Source organism: Ambystoma mexicanum, chromosome 2q, assembly GCF_040938575.1.
Source record: "Ambystoma mexicanum isolate Mex_15411 chromosome 2q, UKY_AmexF1_1, whole genome shotgun sequence".
NCBI classification, from domain to species: Eukaryota; Metazoa; Chordata; class Amphibia; order Caudata; family Ambystomatidae; genus Ambystoma; species Ambystoma mexicanum.
In genome coordinates this window covers 890,259,884-890,273,221 of record NC_090924.1, presented here as the reverse complement: position 1 = coordinate 890,273,221, position 13,338 = coordinate 890,259,884, and the positions used below count along the sequence as shown (strand labels likewise).

The 13,338-nt window shown below is 42.2% G+C and overlaps 1 protein-coding gene across 1 annotated transcript in view; it reads right to left on the bottom strand.

Annotated features, from left to right (window-relative positions):
* Positions 1-8,514: 8,514 nt before the first annotated feature.
* ENKUR (enkurin, TRPC channel interacting protein) overlaps positions 8,515-13,338 on the bottom strand; it is a 186,679-nt gene continuing 181,855 nt past the window's right edge. Inside the window, exon 5 of the mRNA XM_069648159.1 lies at positions 8,515-9,267. Coding sequence (XP_069504260.1) covers positions 9,094-9,267 — 174 coding nt within the window. The 3' untranslated portion in view covers positions 8,515-9,093. The remainder of the gene's footprint in view (positions 9,268-13,338) is intronic.

The following is a 13,338-nucleotide window of genomic DNA, read 5'->3' as shown; positions in this document are numbered from 1 at the left end:
TCTTCCAAAATCTTTTCAAGTATACTATTGTGGATGCTGACAATCTGGGCTGGAGGGAGGGGATTGATCCATTATTCCCAAACGGGCATTAAGAAAAACTAAAGTACCTCGCACCTGATATGGGTTATCCAGATCCTGATATCTGATTCTTGGCATTACGAGGAGTCTTCCCTCTAGGTCTGTTTTGTGGACTATACAAGTGTTTTCAACTCTGTTAGTTGGAGCACACTTTGGAGGAAGTTAAGTGGCTGGGGCATAGACGCATCACTATTGTACTTCCTTAAAATAATATACTCCTTCATGAAGATATAAATCTGTTTATCTCAAAAGGGAGAATTATCAGAACCCCTTCGAACCAAAAAAGGTCTGAAACAGGGCTGCCCATTAGCTCCTTTGTTATATAACCTAGGTCTCTGATTTTCCACAATACCTGGAAAGGGATGCCAATAGTCACCTATGGTCCCAACCCTGTCCACTGTCTCACCTATGCAGATGAAACGGCCCTTTTCTCTAGAATCCTGATTGGTCTCCAATGCTCCTTAACCAGATTACACCAATATGCTGGGGACAATGGGCTGGTAATTAATCCATATACAACCAAGATTCCTATCTTTGGAAAGCAGACACCAAAGAATACATCTTTGTTTGGTGGGTGAGTGACTCACGAATTTAGCAGGCGGGCGAGTACAAATACTTAGGCATTCTGCTTTCCAATGATTGGTCTTGCAAACCCCTATGCAATTGTATCAAAACTAAAGCCTGGAAGAAGTGATTGGTTCTGAGAAAGATCATCAACAGAATTGCTGGAGGCTCAATTGAGTCGACGGTCCAAGCCTATAAGACAGCAGTTGTCCCAGCCATATTATATGCCTTAGAGGTGTACCCGGAAAATATTATCAAATGGCTGACTCCACTTGAGGGCAAAATACTAGGCTGCTACTTGGTCTACCTTGCATCACGCCGGTTGATGCGATTAGATTGGAACTTCAGCTAACATCACTAATAGCCCATTGGAAAATGGAGGCATGTAGACTTTGGGCAAATATAAAGTTCTCAGAGGAAACGAGCAATCAGCTGCTGAGGGCTGCCATGATACATCAGAAAAGGGGCTCACGAAGTACTTGGCTTGTAGAGTTGGATCGCACATTTGGTAACCATGTCCATGCAATTGGAGTATTGCAACTCCCAAGTAGCCTCATTAAGTTCCCCCTTTGTGGTCTGGTGAAAAAAAAACTATGGAACATGATTGTATCGAGTCCTTGACAAAGCTTGTGGCTACACCCAAATATGAAAGATATACACACCAGGGTGGTTTTACGGATAGCCTGCGCAAGTACCTAACCATGTACCAACAATCTCCCATTCTTATACGCTTTATTGTATATTTACGTCTCGAACTTCTACCCGTATTTAGTAATACGGGGGCGTTGGTAGGGATCCCAAGAGAGACCCTTGCAGAATATGCAGGAAGGAAGTGGAAACAGCGAGACATGTTCTTATCAATTGCTGTCTACTGGTTGAGCTCTGCAAAAAGGGCTATGGGGCATTTCAGAACTAAACCTCAGACGAGACCTGGAGTGCCATTTATGGCGCTGAATCACTTGTGATTACGGCAGCTGCCTTTCACATATGGAATCAGGTTAGGGACAGACTAACTTAATTTTCTATCCCTACCTCCTCACTGCTGATAATTGTATTATGAAGGGGATCTCATGTGCCTTAAACAAGTTCTGCTCACAAAGGGGTAACATTGGTTCCTTTTCAATGTTTTTAAGTTTTAACCATCTAACGATGTTTGCACTAACTTAACTATTTAATGGAATTTTTCTATGTATCTATGCATTGTTTGTTTTAACTTTTGAGATTGTATGAGTATGATAGTAACTGTGTAATTTTGTATGTGCAAAGGTTGTATAATCATAGGCAAAAATACATTTAAAAAATAAAAATCCTTCACAATGTTGCCTAAAAGTTCACATGTATACATTAGAATTTGCTCTCATTATATCGTCCATAATATGACATAAACTTGAACTTTCACTCTTCATAACTTTATTGTATAACCATATTCATTTGCTGGCATATAATGACCACCAAGATTTAGCTCGCAACTCCAATCTTAGGACACTAATTGGTACAGATTTAGACAGTTAAAACCTTTCTCCAAATACAACCTTCTAGAGTTTCAAATATTTCCTACTTCTACACCATATAGTACCACTGCTGACGATTGAAGTCGATTAGTGCTAACAACGAGTCAGCACATAATTATTTCTTTATAGATTTCATCAGAGAGATAGCAGCTCTTTCTTTAGCCTGTATTCTTTTTTTTGTGGCTTTAAGTTATTTTCTGCAGCAAAGATAAGGCCGAAATAGCTAAATGAATCAACTTCTTTAGTTCTTACACTATTTATAGACCAGAAAAACGTTTTTCTCTATACACTAATTGTCATTATCTGTGATTTCTCCGGATTTAAATCCTGTTTATTTTCACATAGGTAGGATGCAACCCCTCCCAAAGAACGTTGAAACCGGCTAGTGTAAAACCCAACAGAAGCAGATTATCTGCATAGGCTATGCAACTTACTCTCAACTCATTTAATTTAGGAGGCTAAATATTCCATTTAGTGCATTCATCCCACAAATTAGCAACACATAAATTAAATTAAACAACCTTGTTGGACTCATTTGCATACTTTATTGCACATGAGAGACCCCACTCCCCATTCAGTCTTACTCCAACCTCATTGTTGGAATAAAATAATTGCAGCATGTATACCAAGCCTGGGTCTATGCCCCACCAGACTAACCTCATCTATAATCTCGATCTATCTACATTGTCAAATGCCGCAGTCAGATCCAGACTTGCCACATAGAACTTCCTCCCTGTTGCTCTCCCTGCCAGTGCCAAACTGGTGTGATAGCGATTGAGCCAGATGTTTTACATTGGGGTATTTGTTACCATTAGTCGTTGTTGCTTGCTCTTCTTTCTGGTTTTCACTAGCACCAAGATAGTGTATATCTCCTCTTAGATAGATGCAAAGGTATTTTGTAAGAATACAGTAAAAAGAAAAGGCAGACGATGCAGATCCATGCATATTCAGTTTCAAGAATTAGGGGTCTTCGTAACTCTTTTTATTCTTCATGAAACCATGAATCATTTATTCTTATTGATGAAAAAGAAAGCAAGCCTTTTGGCCTTCTTATTAACCAATCTGGGGCCTGGACCAATATTCAAAGGAGACCGGCTCAATTATATTTGCTGTGGCCATTCTCAGATTGAGGCGATCACATCAGTGGAGGACTGTATGTCACAGAGTCTACAAGCAATTGGAAGCATTTGAAAAGGCAAGAAATATAATTCGCACCCCGGGAAGTGTGATTGGCCAATCAGGTGCCTGGAACAGCGGGTGAGAATACACATTCTCTGCCTGCTGTTCCAGCTACATGCAGCCCATCCCCTGGTGGCACCATTTAAAAAGAAAATGTTCTAAAATGTGGGGAGGTAACCAGGAGTCTCTACCAGTTGCCTCCCAACCTCCCCCACCTAAACTAACCCAACCTCTTCCCCACTCACCTCCCCACTTACCTGCAAGACACCGGCGCGTATCCCACTCCCGGCTGCCATAGACTTAATCCCTTTTCTCTATGGCAGGGGCCATCTTTTTTTTTGCCTCAGGAGATTGGCATCGCTTGTGCAGCCAATCTCTCGAAAAAAAAAAAAAAACATTTGCACCTCGTCTTAACACAGGGGTGCGAATGGCTTTCACCCCCAGGGTGGGGGCGGATATGGCTGGTAACGGCCCAGAATCCTCACTGAGGCCCTTGCTTCACTTGGGCCTACCTAGGCTCTGGCTGGCGGGCCATTACAAGCCATATCTGCCCCCCAGCGGAATAGTAATACTACAATGAAAAGATGCGTCACAGGTATGGAAGGAGGTTAACGCTAACACTGTATTATGACACAGTACAAGCAATTAATTTTTAACAACTTAATACTTTCATCTCTTGTCTATTTTTCCCACAGAGGAATTATCAGAAAATGGGCTTGAAATGACTTTTCAATATTTAAAACATCACACAATAGAACCTTTTCATCAAACTTACGAATACGTAGTTTGCAAACATATCAACACCTTTGGCATCAAGACAAATCATATATGTTGTATGTGTTTTGTTAATGGGGCAAACAGTTGTTACTTATATGCCGTGTATGTAACTGAATTCTAATATTAATCAAATAAGTCCTTTTAATTCCTCTTCATTGCAATCCGGAGTTGAGTTCTACCATGTAGACACCCTTATAGGAGTAAACCAAACTGTAATAGTTATTCAGATGTGTCTAATCCAACATAAAGTCTAAGATGGAAAGGCTCTGTAAGGGAAAGTTCAAAAGAACTTTGAAGAAACAACTCAAGCTTCAAGTCTCCCCTAAGGATCGTGTTTGCCTGATATAAGCCCTTGGCATTCTGGGATCAGGCCTTCTTGGAATCTGGTTGCTTAAATGAAATCCAAGGAAGGTACTGAAGTCTTGGGGCAGGAAAAGGTTTGGAGCGTTTTGTACATTGACAGAATGTACGTATTTTAAATAAGAGTTATTAACTATGTAAAATAGGTTGAAAGAAATGCCCAATGTTCTTTCTAGTGCTGCTCTAGTTATGATTTTCGAGCTCTGCTCCCTTTACAGAACATCCTGCTTACTTTAACCTGACTTCAACCAGACCCCACACACCATGTTAGTACAAGTGCAGTCCTTAATTTCTGAACAGCTCCTATACATAAAAAAGTAAATGTGATGAAATGACAGTAGTCTGAATTTTCAGTAGATGAACAGGCAAAGGTTGATTAGAAGCTGTTTCTTGAAAGAAAACGGACAGTGTCACATCGTTACTCGACAACCCAACCAACTCACCCCACCCCCTTACCTGCTCTCTTTATACTCCTTAAGAGGCTCAACCACATATCTTCGAGGCGTATGTAGGCCTTTTGACACGCTGTTCCCACCTTCTGTATGACCAGCCTCCGACAGGCCTACAGGGCAATAGGCGCATGGCCGAACCCAAAACACAAAATGCTGGTGTAGCCCGTTTTGTTGGTCAAATTGGGCCACTTTTTTGGTCAATTGGGTCAATTTGATGAGTTAATTTATTCTGCGGCTAATAGTTTTGACCAGTGTTGCAGAGGAAATATTTGTTAAAATGCACAACTTCCATCACACTTTATCAAAAAACTCCCCCTTGGGTACTATTCAAACAGTGTCACAAAAGGAATGAATTGCTATTTGCCCGAGACAATTTGAAGGCCCAGTCCGACCCTGTGTATGACAAAAGAACTGACTGTAGTGTCACAAACGGCTATCTTCCATTTCCATGGAAGCAATCCATCGGGAATATTGGCAATCGGCTTCTGGGTCATGACGAGTTTGACGACTTCCAATTCCGTCCTCTGTAGGCAAGGGGTGTATGTCCTCCACCCCCTTGCACACATCTGGTCCCCTATAAGGGGCTCATTGTCTTGACTGGTTAGAACCGATGTAGTCCACACAATGGTGGCCCGGTGTCCTTGACACACTAACCCTGAGCACATTGAAAAGTCCTAAGCTCAGCAGTTCTTCGGGTATGCATGCTCAGTTACTAATGGCACTTACAAGTTTTGCCTTGAGTCAATAAGAGGGGGGAAACGCTGTTATTTAAAGAAAAATGACAAATACTAGGCCAAGTGACATTTGGGTGTGACAAAGGTATCAAAGGGGTAAGAAAAGTTTCATTTCAGGAAAAAAAAAACTGGGTGCCCTTCCCTTTACTTTAATCACCCTCCTGACACCTGATCATATCCCGCAATGACATCACTCTACCCTTGTTAAAACTTCTACAGTGGCAGTTAGCATGTTCACAAAATGTTTACTTTAAAGTGATCCTCTGCACCTTCAAACAAGGTCTCTCTCTCTTTCTCTCTCTCTCTCTCATATATATATATATATATAATGTTGCTGTCTCTCCTTCTCTCTCTGTGGGTGAGAGTCATATTGTAAGGTGCACGTTTGCTAGATCCACCCCACACGTTGACAGAGTAGCATGACTAAAGAAAAAACTCATATCTTGATGGATTTGGGTCCGGTCACTGTGTTGGTTACAGCTAAAAGAAGAAGTACAGACGTTACAGTGGTGAGAACATCACCATTGCTTGTGCCCAGCTGGAAAGTCCCCCACCAAACTAAGGGCCCATTTTCTGTATGGGAAGATGTGAGGGGGGATGCAGTTAAGTTCTGCGCAGGGTGCTTGGGTCCAGTGTGTACTGTAGTCATAATAAGAACATTATATTTGTCTTACTGAGCAAGCACGTTATCAAAACCTAGAACACCAATATAAATTATTTTCTGATATAAGGTTATGATTCCAAGATGGGCAATATGATAAACTCCTATTGTGTGCTTTTGAAATATTCCCATGAGAAAATGAAAGGCGACAAATAGCACCAATGAGGGCTCCTATCTGCTTTGCATAAAATCAAAGAATATTACCACCAATCTTTATATTTGATAAATATGTCTGTGATGAAAGAGTGTATGCTTCAATCACTAAGCACATAATGCATTTACTTTTTCACAACAGTAACCCCAATATGAAAGTGTGTGTGACCATGAACCATTCATACTCATTAGGATAGCCTCTGTATTTTGATGTCTGGCTAAAATGGTTGCAATATCTGTCACAACTTTGAGGTTCTGAGGAATGTCCTGCTTCTCACTTCTCATCTCCAATAATGTTTCCTTTCCCATATGAAGAGAGGCTAGTTGGGTTTCAGAACCTCACATAATTTTAGAAGAGGAGAGGCTGGGTCTCAAATGAAAGGTGCTTGTGTGTATTGGGCTGTGTGCTGCCCAGACCCCAATGCACAGACATTCTTGTAGAATGATATATAGGATGACTATTCCATTTTAGGACTGGGTCAGAATTTAACATGTTTTTTGCAATCTTTGTCTTGTTGGAAGCCTAAAATAAATATTATGTATCATGAAACAGAACAGAGACAAGAAATGGAACAAAATGAATGAATCAATCATATGTGTGCATAGATGGCTTGCCAATGTATAACTTTAAATACACGGTTTTTAAAGTGCAGTTGTCCAAACCATGTGTTGAGAGCGTGAAACCTCTTCTTCCATTGCATAGAAATACATGTCCTCACTGCGGCAGCGACAGAAGAAACACCCTTTAATTTTGCAGAAAGACATCAACAACAATGTAAATATTCTTAAATAAATGTGTGTTTTGCATTCCATATGACTCTTGGCTTTAGGCGACAGTAGAGACACGTTTGTATCAGGGTTTTCTTTTGTATGTGAACTTTATAAACTGGTTTGCTTCCGTGCTTTTGAATTCACGAAGTATTCAGGGTAAGCAGGGTTGTCAGATGACTCCATGTTATGAGGGACACCATACCCCACTCCTGGCTTTTGCTTTTACCTTAGATTTACTTCCGTCTATTTTATTCAATTGCCGTGACCCAACACTACAACTCCCAGCAGTCAATTGACGATTTAGCCCAGATTGTGGATCAGGGTGGTACTGGGGCCATGATCCTGCTGCACCGCTCCACCGCATTTGACACTGTGAACCATGGTATCCTCAAAGAGAGGCTGCCCACAGCGGACATCTCTGGCCGAGTCCTGGACTGCTTTGGGTCTTTTCTTTCTGGACGCTCTCAGTCTCTTTCTCCTTTCACTTTGGTGGCTAAGCCTTCAAAACACGTCTGCAAGGGTTGCCATTGGGGCCGCTATCCTGTCCTCAGCCTCTCTGATGCTGAATACTTTGCAATGGCTGCCAGTAGCTAAGCGGGTTAAGTTTAAGGCACTGTGCATGGCTCACCGGGCTTTCTACGGGACGGGGCCTGAATATCTACAGGCCAAATGTATGTCCCTTCCCGTCTGCTCAGCTCCTCCTCCTCCTCCTCCTCCTTGAGAATTGTTGTGCCCCACGTTAAATATGCCTGTGGGGGTGGCTGTGCGTTTTCGGTCGCCATCGGCCCTACTCTGGAACTCTACCCCTCTGTGTCTTTGTGAGATGATTGGCCATCTTTCTTTTAGGCGGGTCGCTGAAGACCTATCCGTTTTCAACCTGAGCTTGATGGTCTCTCTGCTTGGCTCTGCGTTAGTTGTTACCCCCTCAGCGCCATGATGACCCTGATGGAGAAGGGGTGCTTTACAAATGTAGATAACATAACATGGAGAAGTCAAAGCCAATTAGCGGCAATGAACATGGTTTCTCTCTGATATGGAGTCACCTGCAATCCTGAGAGTATGATTTCAGGCTGAAGCCACCATGCAGTACTCCACACAGACTAGACAGTCTGGTCCTTGACTGTCTTAGTCCTGTGATGCTGATGGCCATCTAATGGGACTCTAACTCTCCCTGGTGAGGGCAGTACAAGTTCACAACCTAACTCTTTAGAAGCATTGTAATCCATTCTTATAAACCTAGCCGTTTTGTACATCCAGACTCTACACGGCAAGCGTTATATTAGATTTTTATTATGCATTCATCTAATTAACTGCAATATGATGTTCATCGGCAAGGGGAGCGCCACAGAAATGAACCAATGCGAATATGACGATTTTGCTTCATCATGCTAAGGTCTTCATATGAAAAGCACTGCTTTTTCCACACAATTTATAAACAAACTTTTCTCTTGATGAACAAGTGTTTAACTCCCACACGATGTGAAGCTATACGAAATATATTCACTCATTCTAACGCGAATATAGCAGCGGACAACTTCCATTGTAGTATAAAGGTAGATCTCAACAATCTTTCTTTCCACGGTCTTTGTCTTTGTAATGTGAACGTTTAATAGAATATTGCTTTTGAATAACTTGGGACGTCATTTAGTGGTCAGGGGAATGCACCAAAAAAGCAGACCAGGTATGCCTGCAAATGTTATAGTGTATATTCCTTTCACTAAAGCTCGGGTGAAATGCGGTACAAACCTGTCTCCGCAATATTGACTGCATTCCGCTGACCTCTAAATAAGGCCACTCCCATTTCTCCTCCTACAGTCCGCCCACAGAAGAAGGCGGTCGCTTCTAGAGCGCCTTCAGTTGTTGGCAATGTAGATGATTCTGTGCCTCTCAATCAGTTCAATGTCTCTCTCCAGTTGTCTCATCTGAATTTCCAGTCTTTCTTTGTGCATCTTCTTCGGAGTCGTGTCGATCACCACAGAGAGGCCCTGATACTCATGGTGCAGTTCATCCCAGTTCTTTTTCAGGCCCTGGGTTTAAGAAAGTAAATTTGGAAACCATTGATAAATAAGCAAAATGCAACATTACTAAGCTTTACCTCAAAATACATTTATTAGCATTCTCCCCAGTAACTGTGTTTACTGATAACTATATGCAATGGAACGGAACCAGCCCTACAGATAAGGCTTATATTGGCCACTATTACTCCCCAAAACTATGTAAATACTGCCAAAAAATAAAAATAGGGAGTAAAACCCCCCCCCAAAAGAAATAGGAAACAGAAACTGTGCCCCTGCTTTCACCCACACAGCTCTATGGATATGTTAGGACCAGTAGTGCATGTAGTACCACAGGAACAATCTATTATTACTGCTTGATCTGAAAAAGTAAACATGTATATTTTAATGTGTATGAATAACTAGGTGCAAATTATGACAAAAACCAGTTCCAATTTCCAGTTAAAACATTTTTACTCGTTTATAAAATACTCCCATTAGGAATTGGACTTACATTTTTAGTCCCTAAAAAATACTTTTACTTGAAATAAAATACTCTTCAAAATGTTATCTGGAGCACTGAATGGAACTAAATTTGTACAAAAAGATAATCCATAAAATGGGTGGTTATTTTTTAGTAATCAGATTTAAATGCTAAGAACTGTGACGAATCTAACAACATGGTCAGTGATTTTCAGGAGGGAAGCTTCTCTTACGTGGCCAGGTAAAGTCGCAATAACCTGGCCGGAGAGTACACGAGGGGTAAACAGAGGACCAGCCAAAGGTAAAGGGAAGAACCATACCCCTTTAAGGTTAATTGACATACAGTGTGGGATAAAATGAAGATTCAAGAGAACAGTGTGTTTAAAAGAGAATAGCCTTGTACTGTATTAGTATATTGGATGGTAAAAAATAGAAGGAACAAAGGGAAAGTTATTTTTCTAAAATGTGTGGAAGCATAATAAATGGAGAAATTCAACGGAAAAGTCATCCCCCTTGAAATTGTGAAGGGAAGTATTGCATAAAGAAACAGACACAAGAGAGCGAGGACTTTGAAACAGTGGAACATTTGTGACCTTTTTTCCGGAAGAACTGGACAGTGAAAGACCAGAAGAAAAATAGGAGAAGGAAGGAGCCTATCCTCTTGTGGAACTTTAATTCCCTTTTGTTTATATTACTGTAGAATTTTATGTTTGGTACTCTGAGAGAAATCTAGAAGTGCATATCTTACAGAAAACCCCTTGTACAAATTGGGCCTCATTATGAGTATGCCGGTCCGGACTGGCACACTCCGAGTCCTGTGGGCGGGTGCTGTCCCTCCCGCCAGGTCTGACCCGGCGGGCAGAACGGCACCCGCCCGCAGACTTTGTTGGAACTTGAATAGGACTCAAATGGGAATGGGGAGTAGTTCTTTTCCGGCGCCTGGCTATGGGGAATTACTGGGACCACCGGGGCTGTAATGCCCGACTAATTTCCCATTGCCAGGTATCGAAAAAAAACCTACCCCTGTGGCAGACGTGCCATTTTTATCAGCACGGCTACCGCCAGGGTCATAATGAGGCCCATTGTTTTAAATTTAGCGTGTACGGATCAGTTGAGGGTGTTCGGACACAGGATGGAGGACACTCTTTGGTTTAACATGCTGACTCAGACATTAGTTTTGCTGAGGCAGAGAAACCCCTCAGGGTTTGGGGAAATCCTACATGTCCCTATGTCTCTTACTATTAGACAAAGGTCCTATTTCATACTGAAATGTGTTACTGTGTCCAAGTCTTACTCTTGATCCCTTACAGAATATACACACAACTGTAAATTATTATTATGGAATTATTGAGCACAGACTTCGCTTTGGGAAGCAACAGAGCTCTTTAAGTCATAAGGGGATGTACACAGTGAGCAAGCAGATCCCAAAGGATCGGTACAAGGAGTGGGGAGGAAGAGGGCGGGCAATTTGGCAGCAAGGGATCAAAAAGCAACCTGGGGAGGAACCGGGGACAGCAGATTGCCCAGGCACAGGGTGGGCGCAGAGTGGAGGGGGGTGTAGAGCTAAGTGTTAGGGAGGTGCTACTCCTTGAAGAAGAGGGTCTTGACATTGAGCTCCTTCCTGAACTTTAGAAACAAGGGGGCAAGTCTGACATTGATGTTGAGGAGGTTCCAGCGTCTGTGGGCATAGACTGAGAAGGTCTGTCTTCTGGTTTGTTCATTCCTGCTCCAGCGAGTTCAAGTATGTACACACAATGAAAAACTACAAACTCCTGATAGTTTTATCATCAACTTATTAGCATCTGTGGTAATTATTTCCTAAACCTAAAATAAACTGGCCCAGATCATTGTATTTACTTCCCCCACAATCACTTATTTGAAAGAAGAAACTGTTTTTTGTGATAATCAACTGAGCAATGCTGAAAAAGGTACCTGGATCAACAGAAGATGAGACCATTGGATCAGAAACTTGATATACGAAGATCTAGCAGTTTTTAAATACATAGTGCGTGAAGGAAGAACGAGGAGAAACATCAATGTACAACCTTAGCACGTAAACTCACACCTTTGTAAAAACAGCACACTTTCTGTATTGTTAATTGATGTGTAGCTCAGCCCCCAGGTTCTTTTATTTGCCTGTGTGGTACCCTAGATTATGCCTTGTCTGGGTCGCTCTTACATTTCTAGGTTTTTCGCTTAAAGAACATGGCTCATTTTCACAAATGTGAAAGTAAAAGTTACTCACCATAGTGATTACTCTACTCATAGTCTATAGTCTCCCTCGATCCATAATTACAGAAGTTCCTGTGAGCATGGAAGAAGAAAATCACTCAACTTTAACTAGATAATGGCTACGCATTTGTGAATGCACATGACCACATCTCCAGGCGTCGCAACCAGCATGCCCACACCATTTTCCATTACCTAGGCCACAGTTGGCTGATGCCTGGGTTTAGCAGGAAAGGTGGGAGGGCACATGGAGGAAAAGGAACTATGGGCTAGCAGTAGAGTAGTTAGTACAGTGAGTGACTTCTTACTACGAAGTCCTGCCCCTCTTCCTCCATACTTATGGAAGATTACAAACATACAGACCCTAAGGAGGGAAGGTGAACCTACAACTGGCTAACCAAAACGTTTCTGCAGCATTGCTTGCCCCAATCTGGTCTGAGCCCAAGAACTTGAGTCCCAGCAGTAGTGCAGACAGAAAACAGAAGGCGAGGTTCAGGTGGCAGCTCTGGCAATTACCTACCAAGGAACATGCCTCTGAAAGGCCACTGATGTTGCCTTTTCATGAACTGCATGCAGATGAGGGCCCAACTCCTGACACTTGTAACATTCAGAAATACAAGACACTATCCACCAGGCTATATTCGACTTAGACGTCAACCGACCATAAGACCGGCCTCGATTGAGAACAAAGAACCTTTCTGAAAACCTGAACTTGCGGGTCCTGTCCAGATAAAAGTTGATGTCCTATGGATGTCTAGATTGTGCACGATCATCTGCTCCTCTGACAATGGATTGGAGGTAGAAACCCGGAGGACAAATTTCCTGTTTGATGTGAAAATCAGATATGACCGTAGGAAAAAATAAACTGCTTGTCCATAACACCACCTTATCTTTAAGGAATGTGGTAAACTCCCTGTCCCTACAAGCTGACGTAAGAGCAACCAGGAGCACAGTCCCCATGGCCATAGGTTCTAATGGCATGAGCAAGAGCACTGAGAACTACATCTACGTCAAGCATGGGTGGACCGCCCTGATCGGACGAAACCAGTGCTTGAGAACCTCAAAGTGCCAACACACCACAGCACTGTAGAGGAAGAAGGGGTCCCCTTCTATGTGCTGTAAGCCACCACTGCAGACAAGTAAATACAACAAGAATCCACAGAAATTCCAGATTAGACTTGAATGAGATGACAGAGTATAATCCACATGACAAGAGGTTGGTCTGCTTTTCGAGGCACCAGTAGCAAAAATACAACCATTTGCTTTTGCATAGTGTCTTAATAGAAGGGCGGTGAGCTGCCATAATACTGACCAGATTTTCCTTAGACATTCCGAAATGTCCACGGGTAATCTCCTCTGAGAGCCAGGCCAACAACTGATGAGTTTGAGGAA